Source organism: Armigeres subalbatus, chromosome 1, assembly GCF_024139115.2.
Source record: "Armigeres subalbatus isolate Guangzhou_Male chromosome 1, GZ_Asu_2, whole genome shotgun sequence".
NCBI lineage: Eukaryota > Metazoa > Arthropoda > Insecta > Diptera > Culicidae > Armigeres > Armigeres subalbatus.
Window position 1 is genome coordinate 100,380,104 of NC_085139.1, and position 21,376 is coordinate 100,401,479.

Genomic DNA, 21,376 nt, shown 5'->3' on the forward strand with positions numbered 1-21,376 from the left:
ACCCCGAACAAGGGTAGTGGGGCTGGGAAGATGAACCCCGGCCAGGTACCTCCAAAACCGGGGGAGGAAGGACCTGGAAAGGTCCGTCCACCCAGGAAAGACGGTGGTAAGGGGTTACGACAGAGCTCTCAGCCGCATCAGACCAGGGAAATAGAGGGGGATGACGCCTCCTGGACCCTGGTCAAGAACAAGAGGAAACCAAAGACGTCAAGGGCCGAAAAGAAGGCCCAGGCGAATGAGGGTAGCAAGAAGTCTAGGGTAGGCGCCAATCGCTCCAGGGGCGTTGCCCTAGTCATCACGGCGGACGAGGCTAAGTACTCGGACGTCTTGAAGGCGATGAGGAGTGACGTCAAGCTCGGTGAACTCGGCGCCGACGTACGTCGAATAAGACGTACCCGGATGGGCGAGATGATCCTCGAGCTGAAGCGGGGCGTCTCGCAAAAGGGCGCCGCCTACAAGAAGTTGGCGGAGGAAGTCCTAAGCGAGACGGTCAAGGTGAGGGCACTCACTACGGAGGTGAATCTAAGGGTTAAAGACCTGGACGAGATCACCGAAGTCGAAGAGCTCGTCACGGCACTGCGGCGACAGTGTGAAGTGGAGACGCCCACCGCAGCCGTTCGGCTACGGAAAGGTCCGGCAGGGACGCAGGTAGCATTGGTTCGGCTATCTGCAGCGGACGCCTCCAAGGTAGTCAAGTTAGGGAGCGTCAAGGTCCGTCATGGTCGGTATGCCCTGTGGGCATATACGAGCAACCCGAAGTTTGCTTCAAGTGTCTGGAACCGGGGCACAAGCAATGGGACTGCAAAGGCCCTGACAGAAGCAATCTCTGCCGACGCTGCGGTTTGGAGGGACATAAGGCACAATGCTGCACGAACCCTCCCAATTGTTTGATTTGTTCCAGCAAAGCTGTGAACAGCAAGCACCCCATGGGGAGTTCGATGTGCCCGGCGTTTAAGCGTGCTGCAAAATCACAGTGCAGGTAAAGCAGCTGGCTTGCTCGGCCTCGCCCGAGTGTTTGGTGTGCGCAAGTTTAGAGGAAACGGCGGAACACGTGTTGTTCGTGTGCTCACGTTTTCGCGCAATGCGTGACCACATGCTTGCCACATGTGGTCTGGACACTACGCCGGACAACCTAGTTCGGAGGATGTGTAAAGATGAAGTTGGCTGGAACGCCGTTTTATCGGCTATCGCCCAAATCGTCTCGGAACTACACAGAAGGTGGCGCGTGGACTCAAGGATGGCTAGTTCAGGCGCAAATAAGAGGTGGTCCAAGGGATCGGAATCGGCTTCATGGGTCATACCGGTGGTCATGCTCTGTGGTCGAACTCGATCCTTTTATCGAACAAGTGTCCGCGCGAAGAACAACATGGTATCGTCGCTTTCGCGGCGTCGCACAGTGCTTTGTCCCTTGGACAAAAATGGAAAAATCGACTCTCGTATTTAGTCGAATCAAGTAGACCATGATATTAACATATGTTTCAGTTATGCTGCATGCGTATTAGTATCTTTGTGAGGTCACTGGGACGATCAAACCAACTCGTGTTTGTAAACATTTCTATCGCTGAAAGTGGATGATTTATCACCTGTTAGTGAAAAGCATCGTTTTCATTGCCTAAGTTTTCGAACGGTACCTTTCACTGTGAAAATCGATATGGAAAGCGTAAAATCAAGTAAGTAAGATCCAATTAAATGTGTTTCAGTGGGACATATTTCGATCATTGTGATAAGTGAAGCTTCCAAGTCTTGGGCATGACGTTATATAGGAAGAAATAATCTAAAACTTTAAACAGCTTTTAAAAAAAGTACATCAAAACACATCTCTGAAAATCGCACCAGATCTCACTTATAGTATTCTTAAGAGAATGGAAGTGATTCCAGCTGCTCTTATTTGCTCTATTAATAGCTGTTAACGATTTTCTAGATGATACTCTTGCGCTCAATAACATGGCTATAGACAAACAATAGCTTTCCGTTGATCCGTCCTAACGAAAAGCTCGTGTGTTGAAGTTTCTGTCTGATTTATATAATTCAGAAGATTTCTCCGAGGAACTTGAGAAAGAACAGTTTTGCAAAATCTTTTGTTTGAGAATTGATCAAAAATAGTTAAAGAGCTTTCGATCATCCGAGAAATTTGAGAAGCAAAACTCTCTGATTGTCTTCGTTGGTAAATCTTCCTCAGAATCCGAAAATAAATATTGAAGGAATTGCCGAGTCTTCATTCAACATCGCGAAGGGTAATTTGCAAGACCTGATGAATTGTACCTCGCAAAGCATTATGCAGAAATTTTCGGTAGAGAGCTCAAGGACGGTGAAACTTGTATGGAAATAGGGTTCTGATGGACGCATAGGACATAGCACCTACAAACGAAAATTTTCGGAGGATGAGAGCTCAGATGAGAGTCTGCTTATTGCTCTACTGCCCATGATTTCATAGTTAACGTATCAACCATTCGAAATATCAGCAAATTTCCTTCATTCTGATGATGATCCCAGTCACCACGAGTACGCTGGCTTCTACCCCTCTGTTACTGACTTCATAATAAGATGATATGATTGTACATATCACAAAGAGCCATGGCTCCGTAAAGAGTTATACACGCCTGAGCCTACCAAAAAAGCAAACTTGAAAAAAAATATCATAAGTTCCAATGATTTCTGATACCGTCGTTAAAAAACAATCCCTCAAATCATTACTAAGGATATTCTGATTCTATAGTATAAAACATGAGAGCTGGCGTTTACGTCACTTATGAGATGATCAATTGGAAATTGGTCAATTGTTGTAATAAAAACTGTTATCATATCACATATTTTTCGTAAAAAGATCCTGGTTCTTTGAGGCATATCGTAAAATCTGGCGTTTACGGCATTTATGCAATTATCTGTTCAACATAGGTCAATTACGCAAATAGTAGTTTTTATCATAAGTGACAATTTTCCCAAAATGATCTCGATTATACGAAGCGTATTATATGTTATGAAATTTGGCGTTTACGCCACTAATGCAATTATCAATTTAACATAGGTCGATAATGCAAATAGTAGAAAAACTAGTTTACAATCATTTTCCTAAAGACACCATTGAGTTAAAACGTGTAGAATGTAAGTTATGATTTTTGTCCCGTAGTTCCATACGTTCGAAGCACTGTGCGTCGGTCAACCGGGCGGGTTCCGAGCCCGAGGACGGAAAGGGGTCCTCGTCAAGGCTGGGGCAGGTGCAGGCACCGCGTCGGCAAGTCCCTCTATGTGCTGGCGAATAGGCCCTATCGCAGAAAGGTCAATTTGGGGTGCACGCGGCATCATTCTTGATACCAGTCGTGCAGAGGGAAGCAGGCGCGAAGTCGACCCTTCCCACCTTCCAAGGACATAGGGCGTGGTAAGGCCACCTGGAAAGCCGACAAAGCGCTGGCACGATACCATGGTGTTCTTCTAAAAAAGCGAGTTACGATGTTCGGTGCTGCAAGGACACGCAGTTAACCTCGAGGGTGCGTTGTGCACTGGCCCCCCTTTTAAGCAATACTTTCTGGTTGTACCGAAGGGACTATGGGCTTGGCGGCAATGGAAACGGTTTAGCGGGTCGAGGATGTAGTCCTGCCTCCCTCGTTTGCTGTTGGAGGTGATCCCTAACCCCGCACTTCCTGGACAACCCAGGATGTCTGTTGAGCAGATTCCCCCTCCATTGCGTAGGAAGAAAAAAAAAACATTCGAACATGAAAGAAAACTAACACTAACACTCAAATTATCATATTAACAGATGTAAATAGAAAATCTGTCTATTTTTTAAATGTTTTGCTTGCCGGGAAAACTATGAGACTCTATAAGATTGGCCCAGTATGAATCAGTCCAAATGAACTGTCCATGTTCAAAATCCCAACTACAAGAAGGTCGATAAGGTAAAGGATTGTATCAACTATTGTGCAACAATAACATTGCTGAGCGCCATCTATACGGCTAACAAAATATCGGAATTATTATTTTTTCTGTCGTTAAGCAGGTAAAAAGTGAGGCGACGAGAGGTGTGCTTGATGGTTTTGAAGTTGTTGAATGCAGTCTTGCAAAATGTCGTGACCATCACCAGATGATCAGATATGAAAACAAAAACCACCACGCTTTTAAACGATGTTCTTTACTGATAATCACTGCAAGCGCATCATGACATGTAGAAGCTGATACGTGAGCACCTTAGGTAAGCGTGACACCCAGATTGACAACCACAAGCTGAGAGCCATGAAGAGCATCAGGTCGGTCAGCTATCAAAAGTGCAGGTGAGCACCGTTAAAGATTGATTTTGTTGTCGTTTGATTGGAATGACGTCGTTTTTTAATTGATAAATCAATAGTTGGGTTCATTCACAAATTACATAACGCTAAAATGGACCATTTTCAGCCCCCACCAACCCTCTCGTAACATATTTTGTATGGAAGGGTTCTAAAATTTGTATGTGCCGTAACGCCCGGACAGACACTCTCCCACCCCCTAAAGCGTTATGTAATTTGTGAATGGCCCTTAACTAAGTTTTTCCAAATTTAATTTAGACTATCTTTTGAAAAGGGCCAAACTTTGATTTGCTGAATTTTTCTAATGGATATAGACGAATTTCGCGCCAACTCGACCAGCGGTTGGCAGCACCATCTCAGAATCGAATGAAACTTGGTGGGCATAAAGATATGGTATTTCTAAGCCGTTCTGCATACTTAGTTTTTCAAAAATTGTCAAGAGTAACATTTGATGAGGGCCTAATTTTTTTTCATGGATTTTTTATAAATCGATGTAACTCCAAAATGACAAGACCTACAAAAAAGTGTTGTATGGCGGACTGTCGTGAAATTCCCAGAAGTTTTTTGGAAAAATATCCAAAAAATAAAATACCGATTTCTACAAAGAAAAAAAATAGCTTTAAAAATTAAAATTGATATTACAAAAAAACCTCATCTCAGAAATCGATGATTTTTTTTCTGCAGATAGGTATTTTAATTATCTAACTTTTCTGGGAATAATGTTCCTGTGACATATTTAAGGAAAAAAAGTTTTTCTAACAAAAACTTTTTTCATGTCAATATTGAGTAAAAATTTATCAGCGTGTTTTATGCCTACAGCGCCAATTATAGGTTCAGCAGCCTATCATCAACCAACGACACATTTTGGAAGTATAAAAATTTGTTTAGGAAGCAATTTAGCATAATCTAACATTAATGTGGACCAACATTTGGAAATATATTTTCCTAGATTGCTTATATCAATGTTACATAATAATAAATGACCAGATATCCAAATTGTGATATTTGATGAACTATTGTAAATTTGTCTGAACTATGAAGTCTGAAACATAAAAGAGCGTTTCGTTCACCGAGAAAATAAATTAATGAATGTAAAGATTAAAATTGGTTTAGCAAAAAAAAAATTGGAAGTCGATTTTTTTAATCAGATAAACATTTTGATTCCAAACGATGAAGCTCGGTAGGCAATTTCATTAGGGGGATTTCCGGTAAACGCACATTTAAAGAATAATAAATTCCCGCATTTTTTTAATTTTTTCTTCAAATTTATTTGTTACTACATTTAATTCCTATTTCTACTTGAATACTTATTAATTTGTAAACATAGTCGAACAATTCAAAGACTTTTGGGTCTTCATCTGAGTTGGAATATTTTTAGCCAGGATTTTATTATGTGCGATTGGTATAAAAGAATGAAGTTTTTTTTGTGCCAATTATAGTTTTTGCTTTTTTGAAATCATCAAACTCTTGTTGAGTACCGTCGTCCGGGGTGACAATGGGTCACTGTTTCAACTACTTAGAATGCGTGTAGAATGGATGTATCTGAGGACAAGAAGACAAAAATATAAGAGACCTTTTTAAACAATTTTGATCTACGCCCTCCATGCTCGCGGTGAGAGGGATGACTTATTCTCACCCCTAGCCCCATTGCCACCCCCGATGGCGGTATTACTCATACGTGATATAACATACATGTAATTTAGTGATATTTTTGTTTGTTTGAAAACGTGCCCATTCGCCCATTCGTACAACTCCCGAGGAGTCTTGATAGTATTTCCTAATCTTTGGCAAGAGTTGCTCGTTTTGCCATTCGTTTGAGAGTGCCACCAATAGCTTCACAAGGGCCTTTTCCATGCGATGTTGTAAAAAAGTGCCATTATGCTTCTAAGCCATGTTTTGAATTTAAATTACACAGACTTGCAAAGTTCCTTTTATTTTTATAATGTGCTGCAGCTCACCCAGACACAAAAGTAATTTTTGTAAAATCGATCGACTATTTCAAAAAGTCAATTAATTTTGAAATTAATAAGTGAACAGCTTTTGTGTTATGGGTCATTACTTCTGATTAATAAAGTTAACGTTTTCTAATTAACCGTTTCTTTTAAAGTAAACTTCGAATGGATGTATTGTTGCCTGGGAATTATTCCAACCTTGAGCAGCATTTTGGATAATGAATGAATAATTTTCAGAGAAATCTAACTGTACAAGTGTATTGCTGTTTGCAAACAATGTCATAAGTTATAAGTTTATCAATTTTTTCAATAAAATACGATACAAAATCATCTACAGGCTTTATAACGGTTTCTAAATTACACCGTTCAGTACTTAGCCTTTGCTGAAAAACAACATCTTCTTTTCCACTATTACAATTAAATATCACTTCAGTTTCGTTTCGGCAAGATTACCCGTTTTCAAAGTAATAATTTTTCTGTAATTGTTTTTAAGTTACTTCGACACAAAAAGTCAAATAAAAGATAAACCGTTGGTCCACAATTATGTTAGATTATGCTAAATTGCTTCCCAAACAAATTTTTATACGTCCAAAATGTGTCGTTGGTTGATGATAGGCTGCTGAACCTAAAATTTGCGCTGTAGGCATAAAACACGCTGATAAATTTTCACTCAATATTGACATGAAAAAAGTTTTTGTAAGAAAAACTTTTTTTCCTTAAATATGTCACAGGAACATTATTCCCAGAAAAGTTAGATAATTAAAATACCTATCTGCAGAAAAAATTTCATCGATTTCTGAGATGAGGTTTTTTTGCAATATCGATTTTAATTTTTAAAACTAATTTTTTTAGTATAGAAATCGGTTTTTTATTTTTTGGATATTTTTCCAAAAAACTTCTGGGAATTTCAGGACAGTCCGCCATACAACACTTTTTTGTAAGTCTTGTCATTTTAGATTTGCATAGATTTTAAAAAAAATGGTGGATAAAAATAGGCCCTAATCAAATGTTACTCTTGACAAATTTGAAAAAAGTATGCAGAGTGGCTTGGAAATACCATATCTTTATGCCCACCCAGTTTCATTCGATTATGAGATGGTGCTGCCAGCCCCATAGAAGGGTTGGCGCGAAATTCGTCTATAATCGAAAAACAATACATCCTACAAAAAAGTGATGTATGGGTGACTATCGCAAAATCAGTCAAATTTTCTAATAAAGATATTGGAAACAATTCAAATTGAGCCATACACTGAAAAAAAAATCAGTTTTAAAAATTAAAGCTCAATTTGCGAAAAAACGCCCTTTTTGATTTGAATGAAATTGTGTCTCACGATGGACCAACCCCAACAAATTTTCTAATAAAGGAAATAATATATATATAAATATTGGAAACAATTCAAATTGAGCCCTACACTGAAAAAAAAATCAGTTTTAAAAATTAAAGCTCGATTTGCGAAAAAACGCCCTTTTTGATTTGAATGAAATTGTGTCTCACGATGGACCAACCGTCCATACATCGCAAGATGGGCACTTTGAAGGAAAAAAAAGTTTTTCTATCAGTGTATTTTCATTCATTGCGACCAGTTACGACCTAAACATTGTACACTGCTTGACTGTATAGGATTATTTTAATATATGTATGTATATGTTAAATCCACTGACACTCATTGACACTGAAAAAAAAATCAATTCCGCCAAGAAAAAAAAAATGTTAGAAAAACTTTTTTCCCTTAAAAGTGTCAAGCTTGCGATGTATGGACGGTTGGTAGGGAACATAATCACCTATCTTGAGATACAATATCATTCAAATCAAAAAGGGCGTTTTTTCGCAAATCGAGTTTTAATTTTTAAAACTGATTTTTTTCAGTGTAGGGCTCAATTTGAATTGTTTCCAATATCTTTATTAGAAACTTTGACTGATTTTGCGATAGTCACCCATACAACATTTTTTTGTAGGATGCGTCGTTTTTTTATTGTATCCATTTGAAAAAATCAATAAAAAAAATTTGGCCTTTTTCAAAAGATAGTCTGGATCAAATTTGGAAAAACTATGTATGTACTTTTCTTTTTACAGCTCCTCTTAAAATATTGATCAAAAAGTCAATAAGAGCACTTAAATGCTCTCAAAAGTTCTATTTTGGCTTCATGCATTTTTATTACAGCAAAAATCCATTAATTTCCGCTATGTGGATTATTCCATTGCTGACGAGCGTTGAACCAAACACCGCATAGGTCAAGTGATCATCACGATAGTCAAGATGACACGGATATGACAACCACAACATCAGGAAAGTTTTCCTATCATGCATGCTGGTGATCACAGGCAGAAGAAGTGAAGACATGGTGAGTGACCCAGCGCTAGTTGCTAAAATGTCACTTTCATGGTGATCGTTACACCAAGCATGTGAGATCCACATTGAGCATCACAATTGTGTACTTGACAGTTGACACATGACATAGATTTTGTTATTGTCAGGGTTTGCGTGACTTGTACGGTGACATTTTGCAGCACTGGTTATAAACATACGCTTCCAAATTTTATACCCGGGAGAAACAAATCAAATTCCTTTTAATAGCTTTGTTTTTATTGGGATGAATATCGTAAAAAGGGATGAAGTCCAGGAGCAGTATCCCTACGATCTTGTGTTTGCTGGGAAGATCCCACGTACGCTGCTCGGTGCAAGCATAAGTACAAGCACGATTCGATTTTGATGTTATCCCGACTAGAAGAGCATAACAGAAACTGAACACAATATTAACATATTGTGATATTTATCACTTATTTTGATACAATTTTGTTCTTAGTAGCCATTATCTTTCAAATGTTCTAACAGAATTTTATCATAATATGATTTAAAAATGCTTAACACCGAATTGCCCAACAGTAGGCAATTAAAATAGATGTAGCAAAGTCTCCAAGCCATATAGATATCATAACGCTGATATAATTTGAAAAGATTGCCTTATTTGTAATCCTGTTAGTTTCAATTTCTCGAAAAATATTCTTGTTCAGACAAAAACAAAAATTTCTGATTTTTGATCACAATCTGGAGACCTATCACGAACTGTAAAAATTTGCAACTGCACAGAATCGATATATTTTGTATCTAATTCTGTTATAAATTTCTAACAAAATATGTTATTTTTATGATAAAATTGTAACAAAATTTTATAGTTTTTTGTTTCCAGTAGTGTAATTTTTGATAGAAATTTAGATATTTTAACAACATCCTGCACCATGTTTCTAACAAATTTTGTTATAAAAATTTAGTATAACATAATAACATAGGTTGATATAATTTTGATATGACCTTCTAGTCGGGATGCCACCGCAAACCTTTGTGCATTGACGCGCCGCTGTTCAAAGAATTCCGAAAAGATGCTGGGAAATTTTGAAGAATCTTGCGCGAATATTCCTCGGAAAAATCCAAAGAATGTTCCACCACGAAAATTCCGAATAATTCGCAAAAAAAAAATCCCTACGCTCCGGTCGAAGCAAGCACGATCTTCAATAGTTTGCAGGAGCCATCGAGCAAGTAAGTACATTGCGGAACTACATTTTGTTTAGATGTTTAGGCTAATTTTGTGTTCATGGAACGCGGTCAGAATTTTCGCGGGATCCAAAAAAATAGTTCTGTCTTGACTACGCGATTGATCGTATATTGACGGTAGTGCGATCCGATTTACTCACGCCGCCGCCGCCGGCGATTTTGGGTCGGCGCGCCGCTGATCATAATTTTGCCACGCCGATGACTAATCGCAATAAAAAATTAAATTAACCTTGAGTCGAGTCAAGTACGAAACACTGAAGATGGCCTAACAGTTAAGATCGAAATACGTATCGCTAAAGCAATACAACGCACAATGGGGAAATCCGAACTCAAAGGTGGAAAAAATTGATAACTTTCTTCACGAACAACTTACAGAAGAGATTAAGAGCTTATTCGAAAGGGAATTTTGCAAAGAATTCAGTGAGTACTGTTTCATGGACATGGAACGCTTCTGTATGTAGTTATTGAGCTCGTTTTGCCCTAATGCCCCATATTTCGCGAGTTTCCAAACTATTTGTCATTTTATCTTTAAGAAATTGTTCTAAAATTGTGTTCATCTCTTCACTGTGGATCCACAGAAGGACACTAAATATATTTTGTTGGTAAAAGTTGGAAATTTAAGGGATTTTGGGCTCAAATAAGCATCAAAGTGCATTTTATGTGCAATTTTCATGTATTCTGTAATAAATAGTAATATTTACAGATAAGTGTTGATATAATTGTCCCAAAGTGTTGAACAGATATTGACAAATGTTTACCGAACAAAAATTAATGAAATAAATCGTTTCACAAATGTTTTATTTGGTTATTTATGGAGTAAAACGATTTTTGAAAACTTTTTAATAGCACCGATGCCAAACATTTCCAAACCATACCCGATAGCACAACTAGACAAGAATTGTCATATGTTATGAGTCTTGATGTGATCATAGATAGGAGGTGATGGGAGCTACTCTTTTTTCTTACCTTTTGGCCCAAATTCCCCACTGAAATAATATAGCTCAATGATTCTGAGCAAGGAAATGATGTAGTAATGTTAATTTAATTGATATTTTCCAATGATATGATGAAAATAACTAATAATCATATAAATCATTAAAAATATTGAATTATAGGGGATTTAGGGGTCATACAGCTCATTTAATGTAACTTTTTATACAAAATACTATAACTTTTCTCACGAGCGACTCACAGATAAGGTTAAGGGCTTATTCGGAAGCGAATTTTCCAAGAAATTCAGTGAGAGATGTTTCATAGACGTGAGACACTTCTGTATGTAGTTATTAGGCTCGTTTTGCCCCAATATCCCATACATCACAGTTTATCATATTTTTCGTGCTTTATCTTCCAAGTATTGTACTAAAGATGTGTTCTACTCTTCATTATAGATCCATAGAAAAGCACTATACATGATTTGTTGGTAAAAGTTGGAAATTTAAGGGATTTTGGGGTCAAATAAGTATTAAATTGCACTTTACGTGAATTTTTCATGTATTCTGTGAAAATTAATAAAAATATTATTGTTCTCCCAAAATGTTCTACAGACATTGATAAATGTTTGCGAAACAATTACTAATGAAGTAAGTAATTTCGCAAGTGTTTTGTTTTGTGATTTATTGTGTAAAACCCGATTTTTAAATGCTTCTGAAAAGTGCCGATGACAATCATTCCCAAACCACAACCGTTTGCACAACTAGATAAGAGTGAATATATTAGTCGATGTTATAATAGATAGGAATAGGAAATATTCTTTTCTCATGACGTTTCACCCAAATTCCCCTTATGAAATAATATAGCTCAATGATTCTGAGTAAGAAATGGTGGAGTAACATTGATTCAATTATAATTTGTCAATGATACTATAAAAATAACAAATATTCGTAGATAGCACTGAAAAAAAAATACAAGGGTTCAGGGCTCAGAACCGTTTTTTTAATACAGAATTAATCAATTTTTTCACTTATTTGTCCCAAAATGCCTTAAAAATCCATTTTTAATGTAATATATGGATATTTGTTTTTTTTATGTTATCAATTTCTGTTTAAAAAAAATATGACAATAATATCAACTATTATCTGTAAATATCTGAATTATCAATAGGCAGTAGATTTCGCCAAAACTGACCATATGTAGAGCTACATCAATGCTTTAAACTTTTTAAATCACCGTATATTAACCCTAAATGATCATTCAATGTAATATAGTGTAAATGATTTCTTGGGTATTATTATTTTTTATATAATACATAAAAAATTCATATAGATGCACTTTGATGATTATTTGACCCCAAAATCCCTTAAATTTCCAACAAAATATGTATAGTGCTATGTAAGAATCTACAATGGATCTACAATGAAGAGGAAAACAGAATTTCAGTGTGTTTTTTGAAAGATAAAAGCACCAAAATATGATAAATTTGGATGTAAGTGACACTGGGGCAAAACCAGCCCAATAACTACATACAGAAGTGTCTCATGTCTATAAAACGTCACTCATTGAATTTCTAGGAAAATTCGCTTCCGAATAAGCCCTTAACCTTATCTGTGAGTCGCTCGTGAGAAAAGTTATCCTGTTTTGTATAAAAAGTTACATTAAATGATCTGTATGACCCCTAAATCCCCTATAATTCAATATTTTTAATGATTTATATGATTATTAGTTATTTTTATTATACCATTTGAAAATTTCAATTAAATAAACATTAAAACATCATTTCCTTCCTCAGAATCATTGAACTATATTATTTCATAGGGGAATTTGGGCAAAAAGGTAAGAAAAAGAGTATCTCCCATCACCTCCTATCTATGATCACATCAAGACTCATAACATATGACTATTCTTGTCTAGTTGTGCTATCGGGTATGGTTTGGAAATGTTTGGCATCGGTGCTATTAAAAAGTTTTCAAAAATCGTTTTTTACTCCATAAATAACCAAATAAAACATTTGTGAAACGATTTATTTCATTAATTTTTGTTCGGCAAACATTTGTCAATATTTGATCAACACTTTGAGACAATAATATCAACACTTATTTGTAAATATTACTACTTTTTACACAATACATGAAAATTTCACATAAAATGCACTTTGATGCGTATTTGACCCCAAAATCCCTTAAATTTCTAACTTTTACCAACAAAATATATTTAGTGCCCTTCTGTGGATCCACAGTGAAGAGATAAACTCAATTTTAGAACAATTTCTTAAAGATAAAATGAGAAATAGTTTGGAAACTCGCGATATATGGGGCATTAGGGCAAAACGAGCTCAATAACTACATACAGAAGCGTTCCACGTCCATGAAACAGCGCTCACTGAATTCTTTGCAAAATTCCCTTTCGAATAAGCTCTTGATCTCTTCTGTAAGTTATTCGTGAAGAAAGTTATCAATTTTTTCCACCTTTGAAATCGGATTTCCCCATTGTGCAACGTGGTGGAATTAATTGGAATAGTACTAAACTCGTATATTGTCAATGAAATTGAGGTGGAACTCGTCAGAATTCAATTTCAAATCTTCCTCAAGCGATGGTGTCTCTAAGTCCGTGTAGTGACGTGTATTATCTTGGTTAATGAATAAGTTGGTTGATTAGATTTAGAGTTTGAATGAAGCTTTTTCTACTAAAATAATACATAAATTGTTTAACTGGTTTTGGAATTCGTCCAAGTCAGGGCCTCATTCAGTTGGGCACCTAAACTTGTAGGAGACTCCTAAAAAATATGTTTGTTGTGGTACACAAACTTTTGTGAGGGCCTGGACACATGCTCATTGCGCCCCCTCCCATTCCTATAGGATCTATCAAAGGTGTAGACAAATCATTACAGTTCAGGAATATCAAGTTTAGTAACACATTCATTATCTTGACAATATTTTCTTTTTTATTTATTAAAATCAACCAGGCCAGCTTTCTTCGTTTTTAGATTTGCGCTATTAGGACAGTTGACTTATTGACGAAAATAATTATTAATAATAATAAATTTAAAAAAAAAATTATTTAATAGTTTAGGCCGATACAAATATTTAAAATCCATTTTTGCAATTCCTGATCATAATACCTGGTTTACAGTACGTCATTGAGTGATAAAACGGCCTACTTTTCCATACCAACCAAATGGGTGCTTTAATGACCATTATGCAACTCAAATGGGTTGCATAAAATCCATTATAGCACTCATTTGGGTGCTATAATGAAAAACCAACATCAGAACAGTAGTTACATGACTACATTTTGCTGATCAAGCTTGGGTAAGTGATCAAATAGTGTATTCTCTGCGTCGCGTAATAAATGAAATAGTTTGATGGCTATGACATCAGAATTTTCCAAAGGCAAGTTCATCTATCGCTTCAAGGCTTGTCGACCTATGCAATGTGGCACGATAACATGGAATATGATTGTTCTCTGCAGCAACATGATTTATTTGGTGAAAATGATCATATGGAGTAAATCAGTTTGTACCGTTTGTACAAATTAACCATATTGAAGCCCATTTTTCGTCATTGCAAAAAATAGCGTGTGCAACTCGATGCAAAACTCGATTTTTTCAGCACTCGTAGTATTTATCCAACTCTGCAAGCCTCGTTGGATAAACGTTCAACTTTTACTGAAAAAATCATCTTTTTGCAACTTGTTGCACAAACTACTATTTGTCTCTCCCTCTTCGGATTTTTTTTGCCAAAAAATAATATGTTCAGGGGATAACAAAATAAAATTCAGATAATTTTGAGGATTTTCAAGTAGACGTTCAACGTTCAACACTGAGAAGCATCTGAAAGTTAGCCCAGTCTACAGAAACGACTAGTTTTGGAGAACGTTTGTTAAAGAATACCTGCCAGAGATAGAACGGCAGTAAACGGATGTAAAGATCTTGTCGGAGATCTGTTGATGATGGTAGGTGGGTCGGCACGACTGAAGTCCTAGAACTAGCTTTCAGACGTTGGACATCAGTGCGTGGAGGTATACGGCGACGAGTCCTTCGTTGAGACGGAACACTTTAACGCGTCCAATTCAGCTCGTTGATGAAGACAAACTGAAGAGTTTCATTTAAATGTTGAGATATAGATACACCCAACCAACGACTGTTAGATATTCTAACAATTCTGTATAAGAACCTGCCAAAATCTGTATAAGAACTGGGCATATGCGAAATTGTTAGATGATTGTACTATTGTACTATATTATACTATCCGATTCTGTTTTTTTCGCACTTGGTTACAAGTTTGATAAGCCTCTCTTTTATCGTTGTTCGTTACATAATGAAAGCTATTTCTGCAAACCCTGGCTGCGAACAAATCGAGTGAATATAAGTACCAAAAATATTTTTTTTGTACGGGTCTGTAAATTATTATTTGAAAATTACATTTGAACGCAATGATAAATCAGGCTGATTTTTAATGGGGAGCAATGGGACACGATGTTTAGTGCTTACGATACACAAAAGTAAAATGCATATATCGATGATCTAATGATCTGTAATTGATAAATTATTGGAGCTCTAGTTTGTGTTATGAAACAGTGTCAGCAACAAGTTCTCACCACCAGTATCAGCGGTTATCAGCAGACTAGAAGAGCAATATTCTACAGATAGATTCAACCCGTGTACACTGCCTATCAATATCAATCAACAATTGAAATATTCCAATTTCCTCTCTAAGGGATGCACGTTCCCCGGCATGAAAATTCAATTAATTTCATCCACCTCTCCGGCTTTCTGTGTTCTCAGCCCAACAAGCGATGGCTGTTGCTGTAAGCGACACTATCAGGACACACCCACCCCAATCGGCGTCGCCGATAGAAACCACCAGTCGCGAATTCGAAGAAGATGTGCGACAAGCCGTCTATAATTGAAATAACCTCAAAAAAGCTTCAAAAATGAATAAAAAAAAACCTAACAAAGGATTGAAGTCGTTTTTATAAGCTTTGAATATTTTTAAAATAATATGTTTACCAAAAATTAAAAGTCTGCGTCCACATAGCGAATAGTTTTTAAACAAAAATTATTCTAAATTTCTAAAAAGCATTCGTCGTTCCGTGAAAATGCTTGTCTAACTTTTTCCACATGTCGCCTCGCAGTTTTGACAACGCGAATTCAATTCACATACCGTGGCGCTACTGCCCGCACACCACCTACATACATACGTTGGATTCACTTTCTCACCTGGAATATAACAACTCGGCCGCCCTTGTCGCCGGTGGCCAGCAGCTCGCCATCGTGGTTGAACTCCACACACGAGATGATGTCCGCGTCGGTGACATCGTCGTCGAGGGCACCCTTTATCTGTGAGAAGCACCAGGATGTATCGCCATTGCCTGCGGTGGAAGATAGAGATAGAGATAGAAATTAGTGCACTTTTCCCCCGATGCGATGTTCAATCAACAGTCAGTTTCAGTAGCAGCGAGTGAGTGACGCTGGCGGATCTGGATTCGCGAATAGTTTGAATTCCTCGTCCGGCAGAGTTGGCGAAACAAAACAATGACTGGCTGGGCGGCACGTGTGTGTGACGAAACGAACAGGATTTGCCTTTCTATGTGGGCACATATTTCAGGAATGTGGGAAAATTCAACTGTGGCGAGAAGATAACTTTCATGGAAGTTGTGAATGTAGTAAACAGGATGAATTATGGGAATCCATAGTTTACAGAGTAGTTTTTAATTGCAGAGATAATCAAAAAGTATAATATGCATTTCGAAAGGAATTTAATTATTTTCAATAGTGCAATACAAACCTATTCTACATAGATTATCAAGAAATTTGAAAAGTGGTAAAATAAATGGAATAGTATGTAATAGTAGTAAATGTCTTCCAGTGACATGGACATCAATAAAAACACTTACAAAACAAAAGCAAGAAAAATGCAACCAACAAAACGAGTCTGGCACTGTTTCGAGTACTGTGATGACGGTCGGACACTCAACTTGAGCAGCACCATCTGGTCAATCAAAAGAACGGCAGCAAATCAAAACTGGTTTGCCATAACCTCAAATCAATCGATATCATAATCGTACACACTCCGGAGACACCGCACCATCACACTGGTCTGAGCGACTTTGCGCCACCTTGTCGTGTGCAGTGCCACCACTCGGCGCTTTCGGTGGCAGCAGTTGATTTACATGATTGGTTCACGGGGAGGGACGAACATGAATGCGCACGTGATTTGACTTGTATGGTGGTCATGTCACATCCGAAAAGGGTGGTCTATTTTGGTTGACAGTTTTGTGAATGAAGAGGAATGGAGCGCTGAGGAGCAGGACTATCGTTTCGCCAGCAGGCTATTGCATATCAGCACATCTCTTTGTAACAGACATGTCATCAACATTTTCATGATTCACTTAACAGCATCATCAATTTTGTGAAAAACATAAAGGTTTGTGATTGATTTTTTGGTAAAAATATCTATTGATTGTCAAACTTGTCGGTTGAGTTGAAACGCTTCAGTCTATTACTATAATACAGGAAGAGTAATTATTCAAAATGTATGCCTTTTTAAAAAATTACTTGCATAACCATGTTTCTATATGCGACACATGAGGCTGCGCCCATCGAAATTGTGTACAACGAAAGTTACCGGCAAGCATGTGCATGTGCACAGCCACGACAGCAAGCTGGCATTCCTGAAGAATCAATCAGCACCCTGAACTGGAACGCTTGTTCTATCAAGGACAAAATTATGAGCTCAGTGATTTTCTAAACAAACACGACATTGATATCGCCATCATCACGGAGACGCATCTCTAGCCAGAGATGAACGTCTTTATACCCGATTTTTGACTCGTCCGTAGACGTGGCCTTTACTCTGCTCGATGAGTAATAGCCGGAAATCGATGTTTGGTGCCATTTTGAAACTCAAGACGGCCGACTTCCGGTTTGTAAAACAGACCGGAAACCCATTCAATCCGGATACGGCTCCATAAACGTAGAAACCGGAAATCAATGTTTGGCGCCATTTTGGAATTTAATACGATGGACTTCCAGTTTGATAAAACCTCCGGAAACCCATTCAATACAGTGTTGACCCGATTTTGTCTACCTTAGATTTTATCACGTTTTCGACCCGATTTTGTAACTCCAAAAAATTTCAAAAATTTTAATCGTTCTTTTTATTCTCGTAAATAATACCGCAAACAACAATGATTTTCATTAAATAACTTTTACCGCCTGTTTAATAATCCACTGAATGACTTCTGAGTACCTGTGGAGGATTCTGTAAGCAAACAAATAACGGGTACCGTTCACGCGTTATGCCTTTCAAATGGATGAACTGATTCCTATTTGTGTGATAAATTAAAAAATAGAGAATTAAAATTTGTCACATGTCCTATTTTATCTTCCCAAAATTAATCAGGAGGGTGATAAAATCGGAATATTACTGTACCATCGGCCGAAAACCATTCCAAGAATTCCTCCAGAAATTCTTTCAAGTGTTCCTAAAAGAAATTCCTCCAGCAGTTCCTCAAAGGCATTCCTCCATAAGTTCCTTATAAGAATTCCTTCGGAAGTTATACAAAGGAATTCCTCCCAAAATTCTTTGAAGGAACCCAACAAACATTGGAAGCTGATAGAGTGCTTATTAAACAAAACTAGTTTTCTTCAGCTAAATAACTATTTTTTTCAGCTTAAATTGTTTGTTGGGAATTTCTTCGGAAGTTCCTCAAAGTAATTCCTCCGGAATTTCCTTAAAGGAAGTTCGGAAGTTCCTCAAAGCAAGGATGTTAACGATCATTCAGTAATTCGCGTTCGATCATTTAGTAGTTTGTCAATAACACATTCCAGAAGCTGAATTTCAAAATATGTTGTATGGTGAACTTCTGGTGCGAAGTTTTTTATACAACTTTGCCCAATGGTTCGTTATTAGAATTTAACTAATAACGGAGTTACAGCGCTAGTTGCAGTAACTAAAACTAAATGATTGGAATTTTGTTATCATTTAGTCTAAGTTACTGAAACTATAGCTATAACCCCGCTACTAGTGGAGTTCAAACAACGAACCATTAGGCAGAGTTGTAGAAGAACCTTCGCACAATTGCAGATGTTTTTAAATGTAGTGCCATTTCTTAATCTAAAGCTTTAAAATCCTTTTTTGTTCAATATAATCATTGGCAATAAACTTACTTATCTGTGTGCAATTTAATGTTGTGAATAAAAACAAGATTATTTGTTGAATTTACTAGTTTACTAGTTTCTAGTTTTATATGCTTATCTCAAATTTCGGGACGGTTCACGGACACCGGAGATGTTTCGGATTAAACAGGTGTATGTTTGAAACGCATTTTTTCCGCTGCCTGTCAGTTTTTGTGACGTAATTTTTCTTCATGTTTCTCGAATGTTCCAGAAACTAGAACTTAATAGCAGTCCAATGCTGGCTGAAGATCTAGAATCCGTCGAAAATACGCCGAGAAATGGCCATTTAAGTGAAATCGGTTACGGGAATATGATAAAATTGATTATGGATTATAATCGTGCAAATACGGGTATCAAACTTCATGTTTTTGCATATGGTGATGAATAAAAATACATTTTCAGGACCATTGAAGTAGCTAGCCACCTCATAACAGATTCCGGGTGCCCCGGAGAAAGTGGCCAGATTTGGAACCAATCGGAACCATGTAATATTTGTTTCAAAGTTCATTGTTTTCAAATGCGATGATTACAGAAACATGTTCAGAACCGTGAAACTCACTGGCCACACTGTAATAGGTTCCGGAAGCCCTGGACAAGTAGAATTGCATCAAGGAACATGACCAAATTACAAACCAAACGAAACTATACAAAAATGGGTTTCTATCTTCGTGGTTTTGCAAGGCGATCATCAAAGATTCATTTTCACGATCTTTGAGGTCATTGGCTAGTTTATAACTGAAACCGGTTGTCGCAAGGGAAGTGGCCAGTTTTTGGACTTACCGGAATCAAGCAATATGGGTATAAAATATCATGTTTTTCAAATGCGATTATTATGAGAACACTGGCCACAGTGTAGCAGGTTCTGGGTGAATTGGATCAGGGAATATGATCAAATATGATAAATGATTAAAATAACTAAAAATATTGAACCCAATATTGACAATTCATTTATTTTGGATAAGTTTTTAGAAGCTCGGCGTTTTTTTATAATCATATTATATTTAAGTAATTTTCAATAGCGAGTGGGGCCACCTTCTGCCGCAAGAACAGCTTGAACTCTCCTTGGAATCGAGTCGTACAGATTACGACCAACGTCCAAGGGTATTTGTTGCCACTCTTCAATTAAAGATTTTTCCAATTCCAGGGTTGTTACGGAGATCCTGAAATATTTTCCGCGCCAAATCCGCGCCGACTAAAATCAAATCCGCGCCATTTCCGCGCGACATGAAATCCATTTTGCGCCAACTCCGCGCGACCCAGAACAAAATTTTAAGCAAATACACGTGAAATGTCAATTTTGGTAACCACAATCTACTAAACGTCTTCTCTTTGAGGTCGTTTTTTCAATATTCCTTATTTTAAACATGATTTAAAGCTTCAATTTTGCACATGTTTGTACCAAATTCAAAATAAAATCAAGAAAATCGAAGTTAATTTAACAACCCTCAACGACCATCTAAGTTTTCATCACTAGAAATACTGAAGCTAAAGCCTGTCCACGTTAAATTTCGGACACCCATCATCCATTGCGATTTTTAAGAGTTCCCCCGAGTTCCCCAGGGAACTTATGCGGAAATTCATTCTAGAATTTTGTTACAAATTGAATATAATAATTTGTTGAAAATTCAAGTAAATTATTCAAAAACAATCTGCGGAAAATCTTTAGATACTACATGCGGACATCCCTTCATTAATTCCTGCGGAAAACGGTTTGGAAATTCATGCAGAAATTGACTGCGGTGACTTGCTGCGTAAAAACTTTTAACTTTAGCTTTTAAATTCGAGTCGCAATTTGTAAGGTTTTTTTTACAGATATTCCTGTGATTACCGCTAACAAAATGTTTGAGAAAATCGCAACGTGAATTCTTGCGGAAATTTCTCTGGGAATCTGGGAAAATCTTCCGGAAATACATTCAGAATTTCCTTCATGAATTCCCGTGGAAATCAGTTTGAAAATTTCGGAAGACTTTCTTTGGTGAATGCCGGTGGACTACATTCCGGGAATTCTTTCGTAAATTCAATGCAACATTACTGCAAACTTTTTTACAGTAATTGCTGCGGTAAGCGCTTCAAGAATTTCCGCAGAAATTCCCCCAAATTTTATTTTATAATTTCTCGGATTATAAATGCTGCAGGCTATAGACATTTATTTATTAAATTCTTCATAGAATCCTTGTCAAAACTTCTTAGGAGGTTTCGTAATTTTTCTGTGGGTATTCCTGTGAAAATATCATCGGAGTTATCCAAAAATATTGCAAAAAATACTCATGAAATTACCGCGTTTTTTAACAGGAATATCTTTTGAAGATCACCTTATCTGAACAAATTTCTGCGGAAGAACTTACCGTTTTGACTCCAATTCCAACGTGACTCACATTCCGAACACTTCATTTTAAAAAGCCATTTAGGCTTTATTCGTGTATTTTATCCATAGAGCTTGAATTCGTTTAGTAATCATCACCATCGGAAAACCGATGGAAA

The 21,376-nt window shown here is 37.1% G+C and overlaps 1 protein-coding gene across 8 annotated transcripts in view; it reads right to left on the reverse strand.

Moving 5' to 3' along the window:
* LOC134203588 (protein phosphatase PP2A 55 kDa regulatory subunit) overlaps positions 1-21,376 on the reverse strand; it is a 183,137-nt gene that overhangs the window by 18,619 nt on the left and 143,142 nt on the right. For all 8 annotated transcript variants that reach the window (XM_062678462.1, XM_062678488.1, XM_062678482.1 and 5 more), the window contains one exon: positions 15,935-16,086. In XM_062678462.1, coding sequence (XP_062534446.1) covers positions 15,935-16,086 — 152 coding nt within the window. The remainder of the gene's footprint in view (positions 1-15,934; positions 16,087-21,376) is intronic.